This window comes from Cajanus cajan, chromosome 4, assembly GCF_000230855.2.
Source record: "Cajanus cajan strain Asha chromosome 4, NIPB_CcT2T_4, whole genome shotgun sequence".
NCBI classification, from domain to species: domain Eukaryota; kingdom Viridiplantae; phylum Streptophyta; class Magnoliopsida; order Fabales; family Fabaceae; genus Cajanus; species Cajanus cajan.
In genome coordinates, this window is record NC_138520.1 from 1,226,826 (window position 1) to 1,254,751 (window position 27,926).

A 27,926-nucleotide genomic window follows, 5' to 3' on the forward strand; every position below is an offset into this window, starting at 1 on the left:
TGAAATATTTGTTCGAAGCTCTTATTCAACCTTTAGATTACGAGAAAATTACGAATATACCTTTAGACATGTATAATAATGTTATATAGTATTTGTATACAAATTATGGAGAAAATAAAGATAAACAATTATAATAAATTACTTATTTTGAAATGTCTTAAAACACCTTAATACTTTGTTCGAAAGAAAAAATGAGAAAGAAAACAAAATAGAAGACACAAAAGTTAAATTTTCGCTATACTTATTGTGTTAGGTAGAAAAGAAAAACATTTTGTGATAGAATTATTGGAAACAATGTACCGCATAAAAGATAAATTGGTTATTTGGAAAGAAAAAATGGTCCTCTTTTTCATTAACATAATAATTGAGTAAAAATAAAATTGCGAGACAGACATGACTTTTGAGACTTCCACCGTATTTCTTTTCGTTACCAAGCAAGAGAAGTCCTTAATATCAATCTCCTTCTTTTCAATTTTCATTATTTTTTCTTCTTCTAAAATTCTTCTAAAAATTAGTGTAAATGATTGTTATCGAATAATGAGTATATAAGGGAGAGATAATCTTTTCAACGTAAGTTTTATTTATCCTAAATTATTAAAAAGTATTATACTAATAAATAGTATTTTTTATAAGTATTTTTAAGAATAAATAAATAATTTTTTAAATTATAAATTCATTAAATTTTTCATTACATGCGAAATTGGTGATTAATATTTATAATTTTAGCTCTTTAAAAAGAGTTTAATTTGTCTATATTTTAGATATACTTTTATTGATATTTTAAATTATTTTAATTCAATTAATATTTTGAAATATGAATGTTTCATATGAAATTTGATATATATTAATGTATGAACTTTAATTTTTATTCTCATATCTTCTAATATCCATGTCTGGCTTCATGTCTATATATGTCCTATTAATAAGTTTGATCTATAAATTTTAAAAACATGTGAATTTATTTAATTTTTTAAAGCTCATACTTTTTAAAGTTAAGAATTATTAAATTCACATATTTTTTAAAACTTGTAGATCAAATTAATCTATATAAAAATACAATATCATCGACTATATTTGTCTGAAAGTATAAAAAATGAAAAAAAAAAAAAATATATATATATATATATATATATATATATATTTATTTATTTATTTATTAACATGTTAGACAAGATGGCAGATGAACATAATTGGGCCTCCTTGTAGCGTGAAATCATTTGTTAAATTAGAAAGTAGAAACTGAAAACAGTTGAAGCGTGCATCACGTCCTTCAGAGCATCCACTTTTCGCCTGTCACGCTAACTACCATCAACAGAATACAATGTTGCAAAACTATCTATATTTTCAGTAAATTTCACTCTCTTCTTCTTTTAAGAACACAAGTGCATTAATACACGTAAAACAAAAGTTATACAAAATTATTGTGTTTATCTCTTTTTTTATTAATAATATTTTTAATAATAAATTAACTGATAAAAAGAGATAGATATAAAAAAATTATATACAATTTTTTTATTATATACGTAACATTATTCATGAAATATTGTACTGCTAACTATACGTATTTTAAGATATATAATTTAATTTATTAGCATAGTAGTGGCGGATGTACCTAAATGACTATGGGAGCAATTGATCCCACAGCAATTTTTTTTTGTACTTATATTATATTGAATAAAAGAAAATTTGCTCCTATATAACATAATTTGTTTTAAAAATAAATGATAAAGAAAAAATAATAAATAAAACAAGGTGTAGAAACTTAGGTATTTGATTTATGTGTAACAAGATAATGTATTTTAACAAAAAAAAAATTAAATTACAATTTCAATCCTTTTATTTTTATCAATGTGTAATTTTGTTATCCATTTTTGATTGTCCAAAAAACATGTTTCGAAATCATTTTGAATAATTAAAATATTAATTTAAATTATAAAATATTGAATTAAATAATTATTTTATAATAAATTTGTTAAAAATATTAATATTTTAATGACTTGGATGACGATTTGGATACATATTGAATTAATGTGTTTTAAGACTTGTCACCACTTAATAATGAAATATTTAGTGATACCACATGCAAAAATAAAAAAAATTAAAGTAACATAAAATATTTACATCTGTATATATTTTAACGAATAATTGATACTAATTTTATTAATAAATTTTATCTGTATATTTTTTAGTTATTTTAATTTTTAAGTATTATGTTATGAAATGTCACATCACTTAAATATATGTAAAGATTAAAACTTAACAATTAATAAATATAAATTTAGTGTGAGACTAAAATTTTGTATTTTTAAAATTAGAATTATTGGATTTATCTATTTTAAAAAAAAGTGAGTAAAATTGTGAATTAAAAAAAATCAAAATTATAATTTAACTATTTTTTTTTGTAAAATATTAAAAAAATTGTCTCACTAAATTTTATTTTTTTAATACAGTCACTGAACACTACTGATGTGTGTTCAAGATCCAATGATATGACTATAATATTATATATAAGAAAAACCATGTGAATTTTTGCAAAATTATATTAAGTTGAATTTCACCTTATTAACATTTTTAGATTTTTTATTATATAATTGTTATAAAATTAATAAATTTATTATACTATGATAACATAAAAATAAAAGCTTACACTGTACATACATTTAAATTATTTTGTTTATAAATAATATTAGTATTCATTTCTCTATCTGTTTTGGGTTGCTAGTCGCTTTGCAGGAAAAGTCCATTTGGATGGGGACAATGACATAACGAAATTGACATTGTACCTGTTACATTACGTGCATGTTTCAAAATGTTAATGAGAAGTTTAAGTACTAATTAAGTATCCGTGGAGCTTGTTTATGAATCTATCATTAACACATGCAAAAGTAAAAGTTAAACTAAAGAGCCTTTGGAAAGGAAAAGGTTGAGTTCCATGTGTCGTTGCGTAAATTACGTTGTTTCGTTTCTTCTTCAATTGCTATTTGCTTATTTGACATTAGGATCACAATGTGGGCCGTTGAGGGGTATGGAAATATCTTTCGATTTTCGTTCGATAAAAATTTATCTCCTATATGTTTTATATCTGTGTGAATATTTATAAATATTTGTGATTTTCTTTTTAAATCTTTAAAAAAAATATTACAAATAGATTTAAGTTTGGCTATGTTAATTTTATTCAAATATTAAAGATAAATAATTAAAACTAATTTTTAAATATGTATTCAATATTAATTATACTGAAATATTAAAAATAGTATTAAAAAGTATAAGATAAATATATAGATGATTAACTAATTTTACCTGGTGGTACTCACGGTGATATATATTATTATATTTATATCCACTCTCACTTTTTTATGAATAAAAAAAAATCTTATTTATCATTAATAAGTATTTATTTAGACCATCTATTATTTATGACAATTTTTTTTATAAATACTCACATATACGATTTTTTTTCTTGTCATTTCTAGGTGACATGTGCTTTGCATCGGGGTGTGCAGGATTTTTTTTTGTCCTACAGGCTCATTACTATTTTTTTTAATCATCTTATTGATATAAAAAAAAAACATAAATATGAACTAATGTGAAATTTAACCAAATAAAAAATAATTAAAAAGTTTATATTATTAGTTCAAGTTATTGTATCAATTTAGATTTAAAAATTGACAAATCTAATCAGTTTAGTTTAGATTTTGAATTTTGATTTCTACAAATCAAATTAAACCAATTTATCCAATTAAATAATAATAATTATTATAATTATAATTATCATGTTTAATTTAAGTTGTAAAATTTACACTTTTGATCTAAAATAAACTTATTCAATGTAGAATCCTCGATGACCTGAGTGGTGTTGACTAAATGAAAACAAAATGTTTTAAATTTGTAATGGTGTTGTGCACGATAGATTTGTAGATTTTGTTTTAAGTTTGTACTATTGTTAAACTTGATAAATTTTGGATAGTTTATAATATTAAGTTGTTAACAAAATATTTTATTAGTTGATAACACGATAATATACTTTACGAATTGTATAATGTAATTTACTTTTTCTTTTCATTATTTTAACTAAAAATCCACTCTGATTTAAACTAAACCAACATTGGATTAGTTTAGATGGAATAGTGAAAAATGAAAAAATCCAATTGTACCAGAGAGACCTTATCGGTCACGTGAACCAACACGTGCTGTTACATCAGACACCCACGCGAGCTGAACCATGTCTATGTAAACCTTGACGAAGGACGAGAATAGTCTACTAGTAAATATCGGCTCGGCTGAAGGCCGATGCAAACAACACCATGATGCATCTCCGTACACTACGTATCGGCTCGGCCAAACGCCGACCAAGTAAGGTAACTGAATAAGCATTTGTCGGCCCGGTCAACAGCCGAAGACGTGCAACTTCCCAAGCTTTAGTCTGTCGGCTCGGCGATGTGCCGAAATGTTAAACGGATTATAGTACAAATCACAGTTAACAAGGATAAGCGCATGATTAAGACATGATTAGCTGATTAGCATTGTATTACCTAATTTGGTAAGTGTCAGAAAAGGCCCACCATGGTCAGACCCATGTCAGGTATTATAAATAGGTCGCACGTAATGAGGTATGTCACTGTTCATTATTGACTCTAGAAAATTGTGTTTGTCCTGACTTGAGCGTCGGAGTGCCTTTTGCAGGTACCTCCCCCCTTCCGAAGTATCTACCTGAAGCTCCTGTTCGGCCCTTCCCCACAATATTACGAGTGTACCCTCAGACAGGTACACCAATCAATTCTAATCGATTAAAATTTAATTAAATCGGATTAAAATATATCAAAAATATTAAATTAAATCTGGGCTTTTTGACCAGAATAAATAAATAAATAAATAAAATTATTTAAATAAATTAATACAAAAACTAATTACTAAAATAAATATTTTTGTCAAGTAAGATGTATAAGACGTCATGGAAAGTGACGATTTTTAAACATCTAAAAAAGTGCCCCCATATCACGTGAAAAAGTGCAAAAATGGTACAACATGTTACATAAAAAATGTCAATAGTTTTGACGACTTTCGTACTTGAGGAATGCTGCATAAAACATCAATCTAAATGACATTTTCTTGCTCCGTGGTCTGAGTGGGTTTGACCAAAAACTCAAAGAAATCGTCATTTGAGTTGACAACTTCTTTGCCACATACACCAATGCCGAGGGTGCCACATTCGTCACCATCAGGCCGTCGAGGTCGCCGTTCCTTATAGAGGTGGAGACGAAGCTGCCAGCTTCGCTGGCTCCGAAGGCCCCCACGACGATGACGTCCAGGTGGTAGGGCACCACCACACCCCCATGCTGAGGGGGATCACGTCCACGCCGTCAGTCACAATGGCGTCGAATACGGCCAGGATGTTGGAGTCGTAGCAGCCAATGTTCCAACAGACCTTGTAGACGATGAGGCAAGCCTTGGGAGCTATCCCGGCAGCCATTCCTTTGGCGTAGCCCATGGTGGAGGCCGAGAAGATGTAGCTTTGATGAGGTTTTTCGCAAACCTATCACTTGGCAAGTGAACCAAGTTTCGAAGTAGTATTTAAAGATCGTCTTCAGGGATTTGCGTGTTTAGTAATTCTCGCTCAAATGATTTAAAAGAGAATGAGTTTAAAAATTCAATTGAGTGAAAACAGATTCAAACAACACAATAAAGAAAATGTAGTAAAGACAATGATTAAGAAACAAGGATTGGCTCAGATGCACTTGCTAACTCATAGATCTTCTTAACATAAATGCAATTCTAATTTCATTATTTCCACGTTCATTAAATAATCCAACAAGATTCCTCAAGGTTGAATCCTAAAGTCATTAAGCTCAAAACATGATTCCTCAATGTTTTGAGTCTAACACTTCGCATTAAGAACAATAACTTGAACAATGTGACTAACCAAATCAAGTCTATTCCTAGAACAAGAGGTGATTAGGTGCAAGATTCAGTTCGGGTTTTCGAAAGCGTTTTCCAACTGGATTCAAAAGCCAAAAATCATACAACGGTTGATCAAGCCGATATAAGCGTTAAGCGAAGAATCATTACACAAATAATGAGATCAAAATGCATATATTTAAGAAGAAGAGGAGTTAGTAGTTACATCCAACCAATCCTTAATGAGTTTAGTCACACATGGCCATTACAAGATCAAAGAGTGAAAGGAAGAAATTACAAAGTAAAAGATGAAGAAATGGAGTTGATCTTCGTTCCCAAAGGATCCAGCTTCCAAATCTTTTCTCTCCCCTTGTTCTTCCTTCTTCCCAAGCCCTTAATCTCTTTTTCTCTGTATATTTCGTGATGCCCCTGGTTCCTCTGTTTTTCCCTTTTATATTGGCTTCAAAACAAGGCCAAAAAGTAACTTTTATTTCCACGGCTGCAGCTGCAGATCCACGGCTATAGCTGTGGAGAGTCCTTCAGGATGAAGAAACCTCCAAGGCTGCAGCTGTGGTTTCACAGCTATAGCTGTGGCAACTCCTTCAAACTTAAGGAACCTCCAACGCTCAAGCGGTGAAGCCACAGCTATGGCTGTGGATCTCTGGAGTTGGTGTTGGGTCCTGGGTGCTTCCATGGCTTTAGCTGAGAGTCCACAGCTTTAGCTTCAACTCTCTGGAGCTTCAAGTTTGCATTTCAGATTTCCACAGCTCGAGCTCCAGATCCACAGCTATAGCTTCAAGTCTCTGGAACAAAAAATGAGTATTCCAGATTTCCACAGCTATAGCTGCAGAACCACAGCTATAGCTGCAAGTTTCTGACCTTCACAATTTCTCCCCAGATTTTCACAGCTCGAGCTCCAGATTCACAGCTATGGCTGTGGATCTCTGCCTTCCTAAAAAACCTGCAAAAAATAAGGAAATTCCTTAAGATTTTGCTACTACTCCTCTACTCTTTTAGTATAACTTGATTCTTTAAATAAAGGGGGTAAAATAACATATATAATATTTACAATTACCAAAAAGAGTACCAAAAAGTTGAGTGCAAATCATGCATAAAAGACACTCAACAAGCTTCTAGCGACAATGGAGGCGATGTGGGTGTCGTGAACGTCGAAGTCTCTAGGGGAGCAATACTTGAGGGTACTGTTCATTTTGTCGTTGGTGGCTTTGTAGCTGGCGTAGAAGTAGCAGTCTCTGATGAGCTTGCGGTTGCATGGGGTGAGAAGGAAGTGTTCTCCGGCGACGCACTCGTATCAGTGCCTGTGCTACAAGACGTCTTGCATGGTGACGTCTTCTATTTGAAGAAATTTGTAAAGAAAACGTCCACCATGGTGACGCTTTCCCTTATACATGCATGTTATGCACAACATAAAACACAATATGAACGGAGGTAGCTTGTCTAAAGAAAACATTACATGTAATGACGTTTTTTACATCCTCACTCTCCTACTTGACAAAAATAACTCATTTTTGATAATTAGTTTTTTAATTAATTTATTTCAGTAATTTTATTTTATTTTTTTAATTTATTTTGGCTGAAAAGCTTCAAATCTGATCGGATTCGTACCTACCCAAAATAAAATATGAAAAATGATATAAGGTCCGAAACCATCATCCAGAAATCATTCCGAATGATAAAATATTAATTTAAATTACAAAACATTAAATTAAATAATTATTTTTATAATAAATTTATTAAAAAATACTAATATTTTAATAATTTGAAAGATGTTTCGGATCGCATTTCGGAAAATGTATCTTTACTCATAAAATATCTTGCTGGGCCCGTACTAATTTTATTTAATTTGTCGTATTTTTGTCTGTGTCGTATCATACCTATATTTTCTTGTGTTGTACTTATTGTTTTTAGTCAAACTTTATTTACTTTCAGCTATCCCACACACTTTTTTTTTTAATTCACTTGTACATTAAAATTTACAACAAAAATTCAATTCAAAATTAAGCTGGGACTAATTAAATTTAAACCTTTGAAATAAATATAAAATATAAATAAAAAATAAAATAAGATACTTCATGAATTAGAAGTTTCGCGACTTCATAAAAAATAATATATCCTTAAAAAAAATATAATTCTTAGAAATGCTTATGTTCAAGAGTCACAGTGAACAATTCAAATCTCACAGCTTCGAATAAAACACATGAGTAATCATTGCTTTCAATTGAATATCATCACTCTAGGAAATAAAAGGAAATGAAGATTGATTTTTCCTATGTTATTGGAATAATTCACAATTGTATCTCAGGAACATATCATCTATATTATAATTATATCTTCATGTAGATAAGAATAACATGTTTAACACTTATAATATCTCTTGTAAATATTTAACATATTTGTTACAAAATTAGTTTTGAATATGTAAGCAAAATATGGTGTATATCAACATGAATAACACACAATTTTTTTTCTTCATATTCATGCTTTATAATATCATAGCAAGAAAACAAATCCTACATGAATATAAAAAATTCTAGAGATATATATTTATGGGCATTACTACTGAACTCTCTATAAAAGTAGGATTTTAATATTGTAGGTGATATGTAACTGATGTGTATTTATGTGTTATTATTTAAAATTCATGTCAGTTTTAAGTTTTTATAACTAAACATTCACCTTTTTTCCCCGTATCTTTCTCGCTTCACTTACTCACTTCCTGGTTTTTCCCTTTTTTTTCTGTTATCTCTCTCATGCTGGATTCAGTTCAGGGAGTTCAAGCTTTTTATTATAGAGTGTAAATATTTTTTCTCTATCTAAAGTGTTTCATTCTTTCATGGGATAATTCACATATTTTTAAATTCATCTCTTCCAAAGTGTTTGATTGGAGACAAATAAAGGGAGGAGGTGAGAGAAATTTTTATAAACTTTTTATTAATTGATTCAACATTTAGGAAAGAAATGATTCAGAACAAAATTCTTCCTCGTCTAATTATGGGGATTTGGAAGCGAGGGTAGAAATTTAACATTCTGAGGACACATCTACAATGATTCCGACATTGATGCCTCATTTGCCAAGTCCTTACAGAGCAAGTGCCCAAGAGGTGGAAATGACGATTTACTCGAACTCCTTTACCTTCAAACTCCCACCCATTTCGATAATCTATACTTCAAGAATTTACCAGATAAAAAGGGTCTTTTCCATTCCGACCAGGAGCTATTCAATGGCAGATCCACAGACAAACTGGTGAAGAAATATGCTACTAATGCAGATGCATTCTTTAAAGCCTTTGCAAAGGGCATGGTTAAAATGAGCAACATCAAGACTCTCACGGAAAGCTAGGGACAAATCAAAATCAATTGCAAAAAAGTCAATTAAAAATGATGCATCAAAAGTCGGAAACAAATTGCAATTAAGTAAAAGAAAACAGAAAAAACCTGCGAGATCAGTCGACAAAAACAGATCGCAGAAGGGGATTTAGACAATGAGAAAAAAAATTGGTTGCTTACATGAATATCGTAAGTTTATTAACCTTAATGCTCCATTTTCAAAATCACAAAAATCCTCAAAAACAAGTGCGAATATGATGAAATAAATAAAATCCAAACAATTACAAATTAAAAAGTGATTTATACATGCAAAATCGTTCACAACAACATCAAGCACAAACCATTAATACTACATAAAAAAAAATGGGAAGTGAAGATGAGAGAGATACAAAAAAAAAATGAAAAACTGAAATTCAGTTATAAAAGCTGAAAAATTGAAGTGGATTTTAAATAATGACATATAAATACATATCAGTCATAGTACCAAAACCCCTCCATAATTGAAAGTAACATAGAAATTCTCTATATTTATTTGTGTGGTTGAGTTTAGATCATGGTGCGCAAGTATCGGTCTGATTGCACAACTCAGTTAAATTTGGGCTGAATGAGTGCAGATTGCGTCTTTGATTTTTTTTATTTTTTATTTTTATATGAAAGTATGGAGAGGTTGGAAAGTTTTAGTCCATGATGGTGCACGATGAAGTAGAAGATTCGTAATTGATTGGCAAGAAGTTCATGAAGGTGAAAAGGTACATGTAATGATGAATAAAAATAGTGTCCAAGACTATATATAAAGCACAACAGAATTTAGACAAACGAATGTTCCAAGGATCCTCCAGCAAACAACTTAGGTTACTGTAACAAGTGGTATGACATTGATCTTAGTAGGAGTAGCCTTTGACAAACATTCCCTTTGTGGCTTCCTCGGATTCACCCTCTGCAGTGTACTTTCCAAGCTGAGCGAGAGAGTTGGACTTGGCACGGAAAAGAAGAGCATCTTGTGCTGCCTTTACATTCTCAGGGCGTCCACCCCATGTCTTCAAGCACGTGTTTTGGAGGGCTCTGGCGTAGGAGAAGGACACGTGCCATGGGTTTGGACCCTGGTTCATGGCATTCAAGTTCAAGGTTGCTTCAACCTCAGATTGTCCACCAGACAAAAACTGCATGCACAAGGCTTTGGTCACAACCCACGACCATTGTTTCTAGTAACAAACATAACATTGATGAGAGTGGTTTAATTACTTACCATGATTCCAGGGACAGCAGGTGGGATTCTCCTGTGAAGGAGCTTGAGGGTGTAGTCAGCAACTTGCTGAGGAGTGGCCTTGTCTTTGGACTCAGCTCCTGGGGTAACCATGCTAGGCTTCAGGAGAATACCCTCAAACAGGACATTGTTCTCAGCAAGGTAGAAGAAAACCTCAGCCCACACCTTTTGAGCCACTTCGAATGTCCTGTCAATCCCATGCTCACCATCAAGCAAGATCTCTGGCTCCACAATTGGGACCAACCCGTTGTCCTAATTAATCATTCCATTCCATCATTAGACCTTCCAATGTAACAAAATGCATCTCCTAGTCTTCCATAATTTCAATGCTTACCTGAGAAATGGCCGCATAGCGAGCTAAACCCCAGGCAGCTTCCTTCACTGCCAGAGCAGAGGGACCATTGGGGATGCTCACAACAGTACGCCTATGATTTATGCATCAAATACAAGTCAACTTTCGCAATAACATGTTAACATAGGCATCAAATTAGATATTCTGATTTTTGTTCCAACCGCACTCACCATTTCGCAAAACGGGCACCTTGCTGGTAGTATGCAGCTGAACGAGACGCAAGACCATCCAGTCCTTGGCACCATGACTCATCGTTCGAACCAGCTAGAGGCACCAAACCCTATTGTTTACAGTACACGTATTAACATACACACTTCCATTTGATATATACAAGTTACAATAACGATACCGGAGAGTCTGAATTCATTCTCTCTACTTGATATATTATAGAAGTTGATTAAAAATAGAAAAAAGACTTTACTATGTAATGTAAAGTACTAAATTCTACATCTGCATGATTACTCTGCCTACATGTAGTAAGTAATTAAGTGCTTAATGAAGTAAAATTAGTGCATAAGGTTTCATAAACTTGTATTGAGCACACACAAAGGTAGGAAATAATTATAAGATGTGGTTGGAGGCTTGGTTGCTTACCTTATCGACCTTAATACCAGGAACAATCTTCTGCTCATGAAGTACGTCGACGATCTTCCTTCCATCAACAGTGGATTGGTAGAGAGTTTCCTCAAAGAGAATGGCACCAGAGATATACTCACCAAGACCGGGTACTGTGACAAGCAGGGTACGGTATGCCTGGCGGTTAGCTTCAGTGTTCTCTAGTCCAATTGACGCCAAACGCTTCCCACACGTGGCATTAGACTCGTCCATGGCCAAAATACCACGCCCCGGTGAGGCCACTGTTTTCTGCACTCACATAAAAACCAGCATGAGAATAGATGGAGTACAGTAGGGTTGTAAATTGTAATGTATTTGCAGCGTAAGAAATAATTAACATACGGCGGTTTTGACGAGCTCGTCAGCATAGGAAGCGGCTCTGACGGTGAGGGCTGAGGCTGAGGCGGGGTTGCATCGGACAAGAGAGAGTGAAGGTTGGCGAAGGGTTTGACCCTTGACCCACTCGCACTTGTCGAGAACAGGAGAAGACTTGAGAAGAGTAGCAGAAGCAGAGGCCATTGTTGAGTGCCACAGACCACAGTCTTATCCCTGCTACTACCAACCTTTCTACCACACATGCACTCCCTCTCTCTGCATTTATAAACTCTCCATTCTCCAAGTGATGTTTCGTTTGAGGCCAAGGTGACCCCGTGTCTCCTCGCTTGACACGTGGATGATAATCTCTGCTGACATGGCATCCCGTACGTCGTTCTAATCATGTTTAGGGACACCATCTCTGTGTGAGGTTACAATTCAATTGCCCTACTTCCTTTGTTTCATTCTCACTAACCAATGGTTCAGAGTTCAGACTCGTCGCTCAGATTCAGGTTTCCCTGTCATTCCTTATCAATGTCATCGTTCATCCCTAGTCCCTACCATGCAAAAAGCCACTGAAATTCAACGGCGTAAACTTGTTACCGTATACTCACACAAACACAAACACCAACTTGCTTCATGCCAGAAATAGAGAATTCTTCGTCGTTTTACTCAATTATTGTATCAGAGAGTTACAATTGTTACTTAGTTGGAGATTTTTTTGTTTTTTTTTGTTTTTACCAATAATTGCAAACATGTTTCTTTATTATTTTTTGTAAGAAAATTTAAAATACAAGACATGAAGTTTATTTTTAAATTATTAAGGAAACAGCTCAAACTAAAACGTATCCATTTCAACTTGAAGCCTTTTCATCTTGGAAGAAGATATGTGTTTCTTGAGTAGTGTTAATAGACAACAAGATTGTGTTGCCTCTACTCCATAGGATCCGAAATCGCTATAAAGATTTGAGGAACACCCGAATACTAGAAAGCTAAGAAACTTAAATCGTGTTTTTGTTTCGTTATCAAATTCAAAGGTGCATCTTTAGATATTTTTTTTTCCTTTACCGGAGAACACCAAAAATCAGTCAAATCACTCTCGGGTTAAGGAGGAAGAGATGCTCGTCCAATTTCTTCTTGTTTTTGTCTTGCAAAACTACTCCCTAAAAAAAAAGCTAGGCCCACTAAATCAAGCCCAACTGTACTTCTTTCTATTTCCATAGTATTACACACTGGACCTAATTCTTTTACATAACCGGCGCAGCCTAAAGTATAAAGTGATCGAAACTTTTTTTTTTTTTTTTTTTTTTTTTTTTTTTTTTTTTTGTAGTAGAAATGGTAGATGAGATAATATCCTTATAACTATCATAGAATAGTCAATGATATACCGAAATTATTGTACTAAACATTATTATTTATTTAATAATTAGCTGAAGTTCAACGATGTCTAATTTGATGTCGAAAGTTAAATCATCAAAGAAATCTCGTATCTAACATTAAGATCTCTTTAATAGGTATTTCCATTAAAATGGAATTTTATAAAACTCACGTCATAAAAATCCAAAAAAAAACTTTTATTATTGCTAGTATTTACTGAAGTTTTATAATTAATTATAATAATTAGGATAAAGTAAATACCCCAAAGGTATTTACTCACCAAATTTAACAGGAATAAGTTATAATGGTTGTTAATATAGTATTCAAGACACTATATCTGCACTTATATATATATATATATATATATATATATATATATATATATATATATATATATATATATATATATATATATATATATATAATATATTAAAAAGAAAAAATAATAATGATTGATATGGATTTAAATATTTTAATTTATTTTTAAAATAAATATATTACAAGAAATATAAATAAAAAATTTAATTAATATGCATTTTTAGTTAAAACAGTATACTTATATATATATAATAAAAATCTATGAGTGTTGATGAATGTGAATGATAAGAGGAAGGGAGAGTGAGTTTGCATGCGTTTGGTGAGAAATTCACGAGTTGATGTTTTAATTATTTCAACAAGATCCACCGAGTGAGAGGTGAGAGTACAGTGACATAAGACATTAGTGTGGTTGTGAAGATGGTTAGCCAGCATGGAAAAGTGTTAGAATTAATGAGAACAGCGAGCCAAGCCAAACCCAGAAGGTGGCGGAGGTCAGGTCGTGAGATCAATTAATAGGGTTTGGTGAAACCACAAGATTAATTGCTATGCCCTTTTCTCGTTTATTTAGTAGAGTTACCAAAACTGGTTTAGTTTATGGGGGTAATATAAACCTCTTAAATATAAATTTAGAGTTTCACTTCTAAATTTTAATTACGAATTCAATTCACGACTTTAGTAAAGTGTGTTATATATGGGTTTAGGTAAGTTAACTCATGTAGACCATCGACTATCTGTTGTCTGATTTAATTTTGTTAAGTGACAGAGAAAAGTTTAATAAATAAGAGATAAAATCTATATAGAATTATAACCTTTGTTCTTATCACGATCATCAGTTCCTCTTTGATCATGATTTCTGTACCAACCTGGCTAAGGCCGACCTTAACCGAGTTCATTAGATAATTCTGACCGAGATAACCATTCATTTAAATTAAAATAAACATATGAAATGTCGAGGTGTAACATCGGAGAAAGGAGATTGGTAATACACCTCGACACACCGAGATGACGTGGCTTAACCGTCAATAACTTTTAGACAATAACCAAACAACAGTTACACGGCTACACAGAGACAACAATAGGTAATAATATAAACAATACATGACATGGGACCAATAACTAACTTGATCGTCGGAGTCTTTTTTGCAGGTACATCCGAGGACCTCAAGAAGAAGATCGGAGATCACGAAGAGAATTGGACCTGGGTAAGAAGGCATCCCATACCAAAAGACGAGTTGATATCGGTAAGAACAGTTTCTAAAGTCAGTCTTTATTTTTCAAGCATCTTGAATATACTTGTAAAAAAGACTTAGACGATTAAGTTAACTTCCTTATGCATATCATTTCTCGTCTATATAATTACTTATCTTTTTCTGTTATCGTCCAATCTCTTTCACTACAAAAAAAAGTCAATTTAGCTATCGAAATTAGCGATCGATTTTTTTCCATCGCTAATAGCGACATAATTAGCGACCGAATTTCATTTAGTTGCAAATTTTATTTAGCGACCGAACTTTTAGTGGCAAATACTTGGTCGCTAAAATAATAATTGTTAATTAAAATAGCGACGGAACGGTTTTGGTCGCTAAAAAAAATATTATTTATAATAATTTTAGCAACAAATTAAAATCGGTCGCTAAAAAAATTAAAAAAAAAAATTATTACATATAATAATTTTAGCAACCAAATTAAAATCGGTCGCTAAAAAAATAAAATATTATTATTTATAATAATTTTAGCGACCAAATTAAAATTGGTCGCTAAAAAAATAAATAAAAAATTATTATTTATAATAATTTTAGCGTCAAAATTAAAATCGATCGCTAAAAAAATAAAAAAAAAATATTATTATTTATAATAATTTTAGCGACCAAATTAAAATCGGTCGCTAAAAAATAAAAATATTATTATTTATAATAATTTTAGCGACCAAATTAAAATCAGTCGCTAAATGTAAATTTTTAAAAAAATTTAGAAATATATTTCTTTTAAATGAAAGCAAATATAAAAATATATAATATTGTTTTTATAATAATAAAAATATTAATGATAAGAAATAAAAATCAATACCCTTCCAATAAAATTAATTTGTTTTTTAAAATAATATAAATTATATAATTTAAAATAGATAACTAATATATCATGATGTATTAAAAAATGAGAAACATAATGTTATAAATGAAAATTAAATAATAATCTTTTTAATTGAATCTTTTTTTTAAAAATAGACTAATTTAAATAATAATTTATCTAGAAAATTTATTTATTTTTCTCTTGAGAAATTTATTTCTCTTTTACCATGCTTAATATTTTATTATATTATTAGATAATATGAAAATACATAATTTATTGTGCTTTCCAATTTTGTTAAGATAAATAAACTTCTTTTCATAAATCTTATTTTATTTTCATTATTATTTTCAAAATTGACTTAAACATCTAGTTCAATTGATATAAACACGTTAGTTCTATTAAATTAAAACTAATTAGCTTATATAAGGATTAATAAAAATTTATCAAACAAATCTAAAATTGATAAAATATAATTAATGTTCCATTAGTTTAATAAATAAAAATCATAAAATAAATTATATATATAAATATATACACCAATAACACATGAGATCAATTACTTAAAATACGTTATACCATCTATCTTCGATTATGCTCGTAGTACTTTGGGGTAGATATCCCTTCTTTGAGGAGACATGATTCTATTATTATATATGAATATGATCCCACCATGGGAAACTGATTCAACAACAACCATATTTTGAAATATTTTTATTTTGTTTAATGATAAATTAATTTTTAATATAAAAATATTTATTTAAAATATATCTAATTATACATATATATTTTAAAATTATATTAATTAAATATGTATATAATAGTTTATCTTAAAATTCAATTCATTTAGATATTATAAAATATTTTATTTTAAACATCAATTAAATAATACCTTGCTACTTATAATTTATTTAAATATTTATAAATGAATATTATATTAACTCCATTGATTATTTTAATCCTTGTCTTTAATTTTATTATATATAAAAATTATTTACCTAATATATTTTGAAATTATTTTCATGAATCTTATTTTATTTCAATTGTTATTTTAAAAGTTAGGCTTAATCATTCAATTCAATTGATATAATCGTGCTAGTTTCATTGTTTAAAAGCAATTGACTTATACAAAAATTAGTAAGAATTTGTGAAACAATTATAAAATGAAATATTTTTTAGTAATTTAAAAAAATTATTATCCTTTGATTTTAATTTACTCATAGATGTTCATAGTATTTAACTTATGATATATACACCTCCTTTTTATTACAATTACACTTGCTTTGTTTAAAAAGGCTAAAATTGCTTACGAGCTCGAATCCATACACATACTTACGTGGAGAAAATCTTAAGTCTTCCCCCTTAACTAATTGGGCAAACCACCCTCTGGTTCTTTTTGATCAGTTTTTAATACATCACAATGCGTTTCTTGCTTTTTTCTCTATCAAATAGAATACGTGACTGTTTTAACATATTTTTTTTTATTCGCAAATTTATTTTAAAGTTTCATGTTGAAATAAAATTCCAATGCAAATTAACATATTTTATAACTAATATCTGGTTTTAAACTTGATATGAAAATATTATGATATAACTTAATAAGATTTTAAATTAGTATTTTTATTAATGGTTGATAATTAGAAAATAAAACAAGGATAAATACATTTTTTGAATTTTATATCTTAGATTTAAGATGAATAAATATATTAAGTTAATTAATAATTTATTTAAAATGTTAAAATTTAATTTATAAAAATAATATTTTAAAAGAGAAGTGTTATAATAACACAGGTGTAACTTTTACTAAGTATTACATCGCTCAATAACTTTATATTAAATGTGAATTTTATAAATTCAACCGTTAGATTGAAAGATTTTTACTCTTAGATCATATATACAAAATTTTATATGAATTCAAGATGATTTGATACTTCATTTTTGTAAAATAAAATTGACGTAACATATACATTTCAAAATATATTAAAATATGAGCACTTTGATTACCTTCAAGTTGTTGTTCAATTTTAACAAAACTTGATATAAACATATAAAGTGATATGAACTTTCAATTTAACGGTTGGATTTACAAAATTCACATTTAATATAAAGTTATTGAACAATGTAATACTTAGTAAAAGTTATACTAGTGTTATTGTAACCCTTCTCATTTTAAAATATAAAAATTATTATTTAAATTTTAGATTTATAATAGATAATTTAAATTGTATCATAATATTAATTTTAAATAGAAATAAGTAGATTGTTAATTATAAAAGTAAATATATATAAATAATGATTAATTAAATATAATATAATTATTATTATTGGTAGTATAATTATTAAATATATTATTATATTTTTATAACGGTTCGGATACACCGAAATGAGAGGGATCCAAAGATAGTATAAGTATGAGATTGTATATTTGAAGATGACTTAAATGAATTAATTTGTACTACCTATACTGACAATATGCATATGCCTTTCTGTAGCTTATCTCATAAGAACTCCACAGTTAAACGTGCTTGACTTGGAGTAATATAGGGATGGGTGACCTTCTAGGAAGTTTCCAAAAAATTGTGTAATTAAGGACAAAACATGCTGAAAAGTAAAGTATTGTGAAATAGAATCCTTGAGAGGCCAAATATGAGTATTTCGTAGCGACCGAATTTGCAACGTCTATAAAATTTAATAAAATAAAAAAATAAATCTTTAGCAATCGATTTATTCGGTCACTAATTTGGTCCCCATACATATTAGCGACCAAAATCATTGCAACCATTTTGCGACCGAAATTTTCGGTCGCTAAACCAAAATTTTCTAGCGACCGAAATTTTTTTGGTCGCTATATAGCTTTGCGACTAGGGTTTTTGCGACTACTTAAATTTGGTCGCTAATTCGGTCGCTAAGGCAAATAGCGACCGATTTTAGCAATTTAGCGACCGATTTTGGTGGTCGCTAAATCCAATTTTTTTTGTAGTGTTTTTATGTAATTGTCATAGTCGTTATTTTTTTAGAGTTAATAGTGGTTAAGTTGATCATTCTCATGATGAGATATACATCTAATATCATTAGTGTGACGAGGTTCATATCCGACATCATAGGTTTAATATGATATTCCCATTTTGAGATCACATCCGTATCCTCTATCCTTACTCTAGAAAATTGAGCTGTTAACTACACTCGATCATATCATGAACTCGGTACTATAGATTAGATTGGTGCAATCTTCATAATTTTTTGTTCAAATAGTTAAATATTATATACATAAGTACTTTTTCACTATTTTTTTATAAAATAATAAATAAAATCTCAAGCGTGTGGTTCAGGGATAGGGGTTGATCCACGCTTAAGCAAGGTCGGGGGTTCGAATCCTGTCTTGTGTATGCAACCGCGTTAAATCTTGGGGCTAGTTATCCCACCCTTTGAGGTGCCTCCAACGTAGCGAGGAGATTAGTCACTGCTATCGACGGTGGATACTCTAGGAACGAAAAAAAAATAATAAATAATATTAACATATTTTATATAATGTTTTTAATTAAAAATAATTATAATAATTATCACGCTATCGAGTTTTAATCCTTTTTTTTATTAATCATTTATATTTTATTTATTATATTAAAATAAAATATATCAATAAAAATAATTATTATAATAATTATTTAGCTTAATTTTTTTAAAAAATTAAATTAACAAAAATTAAAATTGTATGTTGACTTAAAAAAAAGTGTGTAACTCCTATAGGATTGAGCTCGACATCAATTTATAATACTGAATTAATTCCTAACTCTTTTGACTTAATTTGTAAATGGATCAATTAATCTTTATAACCTCAATTTAACTATTCTTTTTTAAGTTAAAATTTTGATCTGTTAAGTTTTTTTTTTATCTCAACTATAATTTTTTTGGACAAAACATATAAACATTTATGCTCTCAAGGATTTCCTTCAAGCACCTTACGATGTGGCGTCACAAGAAAAAAAATATTAAAATTTAACTTTTAGGTCTTTCAATAAAAAAAATATTTGCTATTAGTAGTTTTAAAATTGTCTTGTATGTTGGTAAAAGAACTCAATATGAATATAGGCATGATAATTAACCTTATACCGACAAATAATTGATCGACTTCAACTCGATTTTGATAGAAAAAATTCATTTTAATTTGTACCGTGAGGGAGGGCCTCCCAAAAATTGACCAAAGCAAGTCGACAAAATGCTGATCCAACATGCTCTTCGTACTTTAGTACTTGAGCATGAAGGGCTATGTACCGTAAGGGTCTCCCAAAAACTGACCAAAGTAGGTCGACAAAATGCCGATCCAACATGCTCTTCGTACTTTAGTGCTTGAGCATGGAGGGCTATGTGCCGTGGTGGTCTCTCATTGGCCGACCCAATACACATCGACAATAGGCCGACCCAATACACCGCTCCACTACGCTTAAGCTGAGATGGCTTTGAACCGAGGTGGTCTCCCATTGGCTGACCCGAGGCACATCAGCAAAATGTCAAGCCTACCGACCAAATGTCTCTTGGGTAAATGAGCCCTGTTGTATATTGACACGTCCAGGAATTATACGTAGGGGGACCCAGATATGGGGAGATTCGTTTGGCTCGCTCAAGCAATCAATAAGATCCCACGATCCGTGGGATAAGGAAGATAACGGTCATAATAAACACCGACAATCACGAGTTCATAGTGGGGCGTGATTTATGGGATCATGGAGAGGAGCATGGGATTCATGTCGGTAACACTACACCATTATATATAGCAATGATTAGGTCTAAGGGGGCTGGTTACTCTCATCGAATGTTCTAGGTTAAGACTACTGTCGAGTTCTTTTAGCACGGTATCGCTAAGGGTTCTTCGGCAGTGGTCTCCTACACCGGAACATAATCAGATATAAGTTTTCTCTAATTTGAGAAATTAGATTAAGAAATCAGGTCCAAGTGCAAGTTCGGATATGTAACTCTTCGTCCCGTTTCTGTACTCGTCTTGTTAAATTTTTAATTTTATAATATAAAATACACACACACACATATATATATATATAAATTTTATAAATATTAAAATATAAATTAATTATTTTAATAATTAAATAATTTAAATTATAGCAATAATTAAATAACAAATTTCAAATTATATATTTAATTAAAAATATAATTATTTATTTTATAATATAATTATTAATTTATAATTTAATTTATTTAAAATATATAAATAAATTAAAGTTATAAAAAAAAAATTGATAGATCTATATGAATTTGCTCAGATCCGACAAAATTCGGTAATAATAAAGATAGTTAAACTTTGAATCCGAACTCATCCCATCTCTCGTGAAGGAGGAGGGAGAGCAAAACCTCTATATCAGTCGTCCGGCTGCCATCCCTTGTATGGATACACCTTTCTCGTTTAAACAAAAAATTCTCTCATAAATGTTCCGTTTTTTGTTGTTAATGGTTCGGTCACTAGTTTCTCGTTCAACGGATTTTCAAAACTACTTTTTTTTTTCTCAATGACGTCAAAAAGATTAGAGTATAAGACTTTTGTCCATATTATTCTAATTATCAAAATAATTTTTAATCATAATTAAAAAATATTACTAAAAGCACCTGGGTCTTTTATTCGATTCACTAGAGAGAAAACAACACACCTGATTTTCCAAGTATTTATGATCAAGAATCATACACACATACACACAGTATGATGTGTCGGAAAAAAAAGAAACACAATCTCATATTTTAGGCAAACAGCAAGGAAAAAAAACCTTGTAGTAATCGAGCTTTTTGCTCTTCATCCTTCCCAAGGACAAAGTCACGAACAGCTTCCGGGACTTAAAATTTTGTAACATTCTTCCTATGTATCCAACACAAGAAAGCCTCTTCACTCTTGGTTTTCTCAAGATGAGAGACATCTTTGGGTATATGTTTTTATTTACAGAAAGAAAGTAACTGTACTTAATCAAGGATTGGGATTAGCAACAAAGTATGCTAATATCCCAACAAAGGGTGCATTAATATATGTGGTTGGTTCGGACTTCCTAAAATCAGCCCTTTCATCCCCATACATATCATCTTCTCCGGGTCCTCCCACAATGGCTCCCACAAGAACATTGGGATTAGGATTGGTCGAGTTGAAGTAGATTGATCCCTCTTTGCACGCAATGAACTGAGGGTGGTCCTTAATAGAGGGTACAGAGGAGCCACGATGGTGAATACGCTGCGGATACTTGTCGCCGTACCCAACCATGTAGGACATACCCATTGGGTTATCCCCCAAAATGTAATCAACTTGCTTCTTAGCACGCTGGCGAAGTGTTTGTGCGTTAACATAGATGTTCCCACAATTGATGGTTTGTGAAGTGCGAGATAGATAATTAGCGTAAACCAATTCAAGGAAAGCAATTGAAGTTGCATGCTGCAAGTTGCTACCCCCAGGCCTGTATATGAGTCCACCAGGAGTGTACTCAATATGTGAACTTGATGTTTCGGGTATCAGTGTGCACAGAAAGCTCTCTGCGGAAGTCTTGTAAGATTCAAGAGACGCCACGTTTCCTTCCAGAAATTCCTAAAAATGGTCAATTTTGTTCGTTAAAAAAAAAAAAAAAAAAAAACATACCCCCCTTTTATTTGTAAATTGTATGTGAATGAATAATGATACTAGTTATATTCTGGTCACATAATTTGTGCCATTTATAGAGTGATTGTATTGATTACAATGTTAAATGGGAGGCTGACCTTGGAGACAAGAACGTTAAGGCCAGCATGCTTGTTGTCCCAACCGAACTCATTTATATTTTCTTCAGCACCAAGCGTTTTGCCATTACTTTGAATGTAGTCGAGGAAATTTTGGTCCTGAGTGGCCCTCCTTAGCCATGCGGCTCCCCATAACAATTCGTCCTGTTTATGTAAAGTAATTAAATAACAATAGACGACATGTGAAAATCCAAGTGATATTTGTCCAATATAGTTTGATGTTGATTGAAAAATAGTGACATGTGAGTTTGAGACAGTCCCTAAGATTCTCGTGACTCGGGTTCATTTAACTCTTTCATCAATGTGTCATGCTCGTGTGAATGGATAATGTGAACGTGAGGATGCATTTGAACAAATTTTAATCCAAAATATTGTCTCCAAATCCAAAATATGAGCATTTGCAATTGCAATTGCATCTAAAAGGAATGGTGGTACTGGTACCTGATAACCATCGAAGTCACAATAATAGGGGCATACACCCTCCCTAATATGAGCATTGTCACTGTAGGCACCCCTATAGTTATCTGCAAATTGAAAGGCCGTAACAGCATTTCGTAGCAAAGTGTGTGAGTAAGCGGGGTCGGAAGAGCGGAATGCGATGGACGCAGCAGCTAGTGCGGCGGAGGTTTCGCCGGCGACATCCGAAGCAGGGTTTGGTGCATCGACAGCGTAGACTTTCCTGCTTGTGTCCATGTCCTCTGGCCTTTCCCAACAGTTGTGGTCGGAGATTGGATCCCCCACCTGAACGAAAATGCGGTTGGGGTGAGAAAGCGTTTTGAGGAAATAATCGGTAGCCCAACGGATGGCGAGAAGCGCGTTCCGGTGGTCATTGGGAGGCATCATGTCTCCGAACTCAATGACACTCCAGGCAAGCATTGTGGTGGTGAATGCCATCGGAAAACCGAACTTTATGTTGTCGCCGGCGTCGTAGTAGCCGCCGGTGAGGTCTACGTTGTAGGCCGAACCGTCGCTGAGGCCGGAATTGGCGCGCCAGTTCAGCCTCTGGTCTTGCGGCAAGAAGCCGGAGCGTTGGCCCTCGAAGAATAGAATTGCTTTGGACAATGCCTGGTGGTAGTCGTGAGCAGTTGCTGAATTTAGGAGGAGGAATAGAAGAAGAAGATGAATGGGCAGTGCCATATTTGTTATTTGTTATTTGTATTGGTTAACTAATTGTGATGAGTGGAGGTTAGTATTTATAAGGGAGTCACGACTCACGGGAGAGTGTAAGAGCCTTAAAGCGAGGGATGTATGCGTTCAAAGCGCCGACACTCACTGTCAGTTATGTCACATGCCCACAATGCTCAACGCCCTTTTTCAACTTCTTTTTTCATTCATCTGCATATCACTGCTCTCTTATTTACACTCTTCACCTTAACTCTTCTTTCATCTAATATTTTTTAACTAATTTTTAATGTATAAACTAAGTTTATAAATTTTTTTAAAAAATCAAAATTATAAAATATTTTGTTAAATTTAAATTATCATATAAAATTTTCTATAATTATTTATTAATTTAAATTAATAAAATAGAATATCAAATAATTTTTAAATATTTTAAAAATTTGTCAATTTAATTTATGTGAGCATAAGTCATTCAGTAGATTGAATTTAAATAAATTTACTCTTAAAATAAATATATCTCTTATATATATATATATATATATATAGAGAGAGAGAGAGAGAGATGAGAGATCCATTTATTATAAGAATAAGTTTATATAAATTTATTTCATTTAATAACTTATATTCTACATCAAATTTTAATAATCTAACAGTTGAATTTAAAGTTTTTAATGCATTAATCAAATATGTAAATTTTTATAAAATTTAAAAATTATTTAATATTTCATTTTATTAATTTAAATTAAAGAATAATAATAAAATCATTTTATTATACATTGATTTGAATTAATGAAATGAAATATCAAATAATTTTCAAATTTTTCAAAAGTTTACATACTTAATTTATGTATTAAAAATTTTAAATTTAATAGTTGAATCGTTGAAATTTAATATAAAATATGAGTTATCGAATGAAATAAGTCTATATAAATCTACTTATAAAATAAACAAATACCTCCCCATAAATATATATATATATATATATATATATATATATATATATATATATAATGAAACGCAACCCTCAAAGTCACTTGCGCTCAAATTTGTCCTTCTAAACACGATTTTTTTATTGTGTGTCCTACTTATATTTCTTACAGTTTAACACTACTTCCAGGATACAAAAAACTCGTGAATAATGTTCATTTACGCTCTTTAGATATCTTTAATTAATAATTACCTTTTGTGTAAATTTCACGCTCTCAAACACAATGTAATTTTCTTTAAATAGATATAGTTCAAACTTTAACTTAGATTCCTTTAAATAAATTAGTAAATTTTAAACAATATAGTATTTTTACAATAGAATCCTAATATTTAAGTGTTTGGTTTAACTCTACTCCTGTATATTCAAAATTTCAACAGTGTTTTTGTTGAAAAAATAATTCATTTATCTATGGTCTATTTAATTTTTTCATAAAAAAATTTATTAAATTCATCCATTATATAAATATAATAATAGTTCATTTACTATTTTTCAAAATCTATTGAACTAAATAAAAAAAAAGTATATTAGGTTAAAATTTTAAAAGACTATTTTGACATAAAAAAATATTTTTAAAGTTTTAAAGATTATATAATAATGTAATGACTTATAATACCTTTTTAAAAGATTTTTAAAAAAAAAATTAAAATATATTTTCATGGAATAGATTGAATACTCATTCATTAAAAGTTGTTAATAGATGGGTTAGATAATTTTTTTTCTTAAAATAGATTTGAATTTTAAATGATTTTTTAGTAGATTTAAATAGATTAATATACTATTTTTATCTGATTCATTATTAATCTAACTTAAAAATTATTCACCTCTAGATTCAAGTATTATCTAATACAATAAATAATTAATCTTCATTCACAAAATATGAAAATTCAAACATATTTAAAATATAATTATAAAATAATTCATTAGTATTGTAACAGTATTTAACTAATTGTTTACAATCATTTTGGAATGATGGAGTAACATGTGTATTCCATATTTTAAGAAACACAAAAATCATGCAGATTATAGACTAAATTAAAACTCATACATCTATTCGGCAAATTACAATCGGATAAAAAATCTTTACTCACGATGATAGCATATTTTTATGAGTTAATTACCTATACACTATTAGTATAAAGTTTTTTTACACGTACAATATTAATTATATTTTTTAATAATGTCATGTAAGTTGCTTATTTAATAAAATAAAAATAAAATTGTAACGTAGCGGTCATTCTCCGACTAACGGGTTTCGATCCCAGTCGGGGCACGATCCTACATCCTCCCTGGTGGTAAGCCGACCCCGACTTGGCTCTCGGTCGGCTCTTTCTTGATTGGTCACTCGGTTAACGCCCGAGTGGAGGCTCGCCGCAAATTAGCTCGGCCATAACCCGACTACCCCCTCGACCATAACCCGACTACCCCCTCGACCATAATCCGACTACCAACTCGGCCAAAATCCGATCTGACCCTCTCACATAGATACTGATCCGATATCAGGGACAAAATCTCATCTTTAATGACAAAATATTCTCTAGATTAGACGGTTGAAGAAATCCCTACATTCTCGGGGCCCAGGAGGCCCGTCAGCAAGAAACTATAAAGCCAAAAACCCTAGAGTTGAGAAGGCAAATTACACTTTTGAATGCTCTGGCTCTAAGGCACGATCTAGGAAAAAACCCTAGTCCACCCTTTGGTCGGAACATTTTGGCGCCCACCGTGGGGCTACGGTGAAACTTTTCCTACGCCCCAAGTAACACAGAAGGATCCGCACTTTACCATGGCAAGAGGTGGCACATCCAACAGCGACTCACAACACCCTACCATGGAGGAGATGATGGCATTGATCAACGTTTTGAGGGAGGAGAATGCGCGATCCAGGGAGAGAGAGGAGGCTATTCAACGAGAAAACGAGGAGATTATGAGGCGGGCGGACGAGATGCAAGTTATGATAACGGCCAACGCCAGGACGGTGGAGGAAGATGTCATGATGGAAGTCCCCAGAGATTTTCGACCTTTTTCGGAGGCCATAGAGGCCGAGACCATCCTGAGGGATCATCGGATTCCCCAAGTCGAACCTTTTGATGGAACTCAGGATCCCAGTCAGCACTTGACGGATTTTCGCGCTCAAATGATGATTTGTGGAGGAAGTATGGAAGTCCGTTGCAAACTATTCATGGGTACACTCAAAAAAGCAGCACTGGATTGGTTTAGTTGTCTCCCTGACCGATCAATCACCGACTTTGATGTCTTTAGTCGGCTCTTCATGGCACAGTTCACCGCTAACAAGAAGAAACCACCGATCACGTCGGACTTGTTCGACCTCAAACAGAAGCGGGAGGAGTCGTTGAAGGACTTTCTGCAAAGGTTCAATGAGGTCGCCTGGAGGATAGCGTCCTTGGATGAAAGGATGACAATCATCGCGTTCCAAAAGGGCTTAAGGTCTGGAGCTTTCGACATCGCGCTGGAGAAAGCGAATTGTCAAACAATGTCGGAGGTGAGAGCTTTCGCCCTGAGTCTAATCAAGACGGAAAAGGGACAAATCAACAAAAGGGCAGCTGAAAGCCGAGAAGCTGGGGTCGTCCCAAGAGATTTTTATTCCATATAAAAATGTGAAAAGGTTTTTTGCTGAGAAGGTTTTTAACGAGGCACCACTAACCAATAATTCTAATTTTATTAAATACCATCTATTTTATCTTTCCATGATCGACAGGTGTGTTATTTAAAGGCACCAAACTCGTGATTGCCGGCAAAAGTCCGACTGGGCGAGTATAAATAACTCGAAGACAAACTCGTGATTGTCGGCAAAAGTCCGGCTGGGCGAGTATAAATAACTCGAAGACAAACTTGTGATTGTCAGCAAAAGTCCTGCTGGGCGAGTATAAATAACTCGAAGACCAAACTCGTGATTGTTGGCAAAAATCTGACTGGGCGAGTATAAATAACTCGAAGACCAAACTCGTGATTGTCGGCAAGTCCGGCTGGGCGAGTATAAATAACTCGAAGACCAAACTCGTGATTGTCGGCAAAAATCCGACTGGGTGAGTATAAATAACTCGAAGACCAAACTCGTGATTGTCGGCAAAAGTCCGGCTGGGCGAGTATAAATAACTCGAAGACCAAACTCGTGATTGTCGGCAAAAATCCGACTGGGCGAGTATAAATAACTCGAAAACCAAACTCGTGATTGTCGGCAAAAGTCCGACTGGGCGAGTATAAATAACTCGAAGACAAACTCGTGATTGTCGGTAAAAGTCCGGCTGGGCGAGTATAAATAACTCGAAGACTGAAACTCGTGATTGTCGGCAAAAGTCTGACTGGGCGAGTATAAATAACTCGAAGACTGAAACTCGTGATTGTCGACAAAAGTCTGACTGAGAGAGTATAAATAACTCGAAGACTGAAACTCGTGATTGTCGGCAAAAATCTGACTAGGCGAGTATAAACTACTCACTATACGCATGGGTTTCATGTTCTCTCACTTATTTGCAAGTTGATATTTTGGCGACCTA

The 27,926-nt window shown here is 31.9% G+C and overlaps 2 protein-coding genes across 2 annotated transcripts; both read right to left on the bottom strand.

The window, feature by feature from the left end:
- Positions 1–9,934: 9,934 nt before the first annotated feature.
- Positions 9,935–12,053, bottom strand: LOC109801978 (fructose-bisphosphate aldolase 1, chloroplastic). The gene is made up of 6 exons (XM_020363157.2): positions 11,817–12,053; positions 11,454–11,723; positions 11,030–11,139; positions 10,842–10,932; positions 10,490–10,759; positions 9,935–10,403 (listed from the first exon to the last, which is right to left on the bottom strand). Exons 1-6 carry the CDS (start codon positions 11,991–11,993, stop codon positions 10,125–10,127), a joined length of 1,197 nt encoding a protein of 398 aa, XP_020218746.1. The 5' UTR covers positions 11,994–12,053; the 3' UTR covers positions 9,935–10,124.
- Positions 12,054–21,148: 9,095 nt separating this feature from the next.
- On the bottom strand, positions 21,149–23,597 carry LOC109802462 (endoglucanase 24). Its single transcript, XM_083073873.1, has 3 exons — positions 22,746–23,597; positions 22,287–22,448; positions 21,149–22,116 (listed from the first exon to the last, which is right to left on the bottom strand). Exons 1-3 carry the CDS (start codon positions 23,439–23,441, stop codon positions 21,511–21,513), a joined length of 1,464 nt encoding a protein of 487 aa, XP_082929999.1. The 5' UTR covers positions 23,442–23,597; the 3' UTR covers positions 21,149–21,510.
- Positions 23,598–27,926: the final 4,329 nt, after the last annotated feature.

What these genes read in the sequence shown, in the direction of transcription:
- LOC109801978 (XM_020363157.2), bottom strand. Translation starts at nt 11,993, where the DNA reads ATGGCCTCTGCTTCTGCTACTCTTCTCAAGTCTTCTCCTGTTCTCGAC. An exon ending in ACGAGCTCGTCAAAACCGCC is followed by an intron (nt 11,724 to 11,816) that starts GTATGTTAATTA and finishes ATGTGAGTGCAG; the next exon opens with AAAACAGTGGCCTCACCGGG. An exon ending in GGTGCCCGTTTTGCGAAATG is followed by an intron (nt 10,933 to 11,029) that starts GTGAGTGCGGTT and finishes CATAAATCATAG; the next exon opens with GCGTACTGTTGTGAGCATCC.
- LOC109802462 (XM_083073873.1), bottom strand. Translation starts at nt 23,441, where the DNA reads ATGGCACTGCCCATTCATCTTCTTCTTCTATTCCTCCTCCTAAATTCA. An exon ending in GTGACTTCGATGGTTATCAG is followed by an intron (nt 22,449 to 22,745) that starts GTACCAGTACCA and finishes TTACATAAACAG; the next exon opens with GACGAATTGTTATGGGGAGC. An exon ending in TTAACGTTCTTGTCTCCAAG is followed by an intron (nt 22,117 to 22,286) that starts GTCAGCCTCCCA and finishes GACCATTTTTAG; the next exon opens with GAATTTCTGGAAGGAAACGT.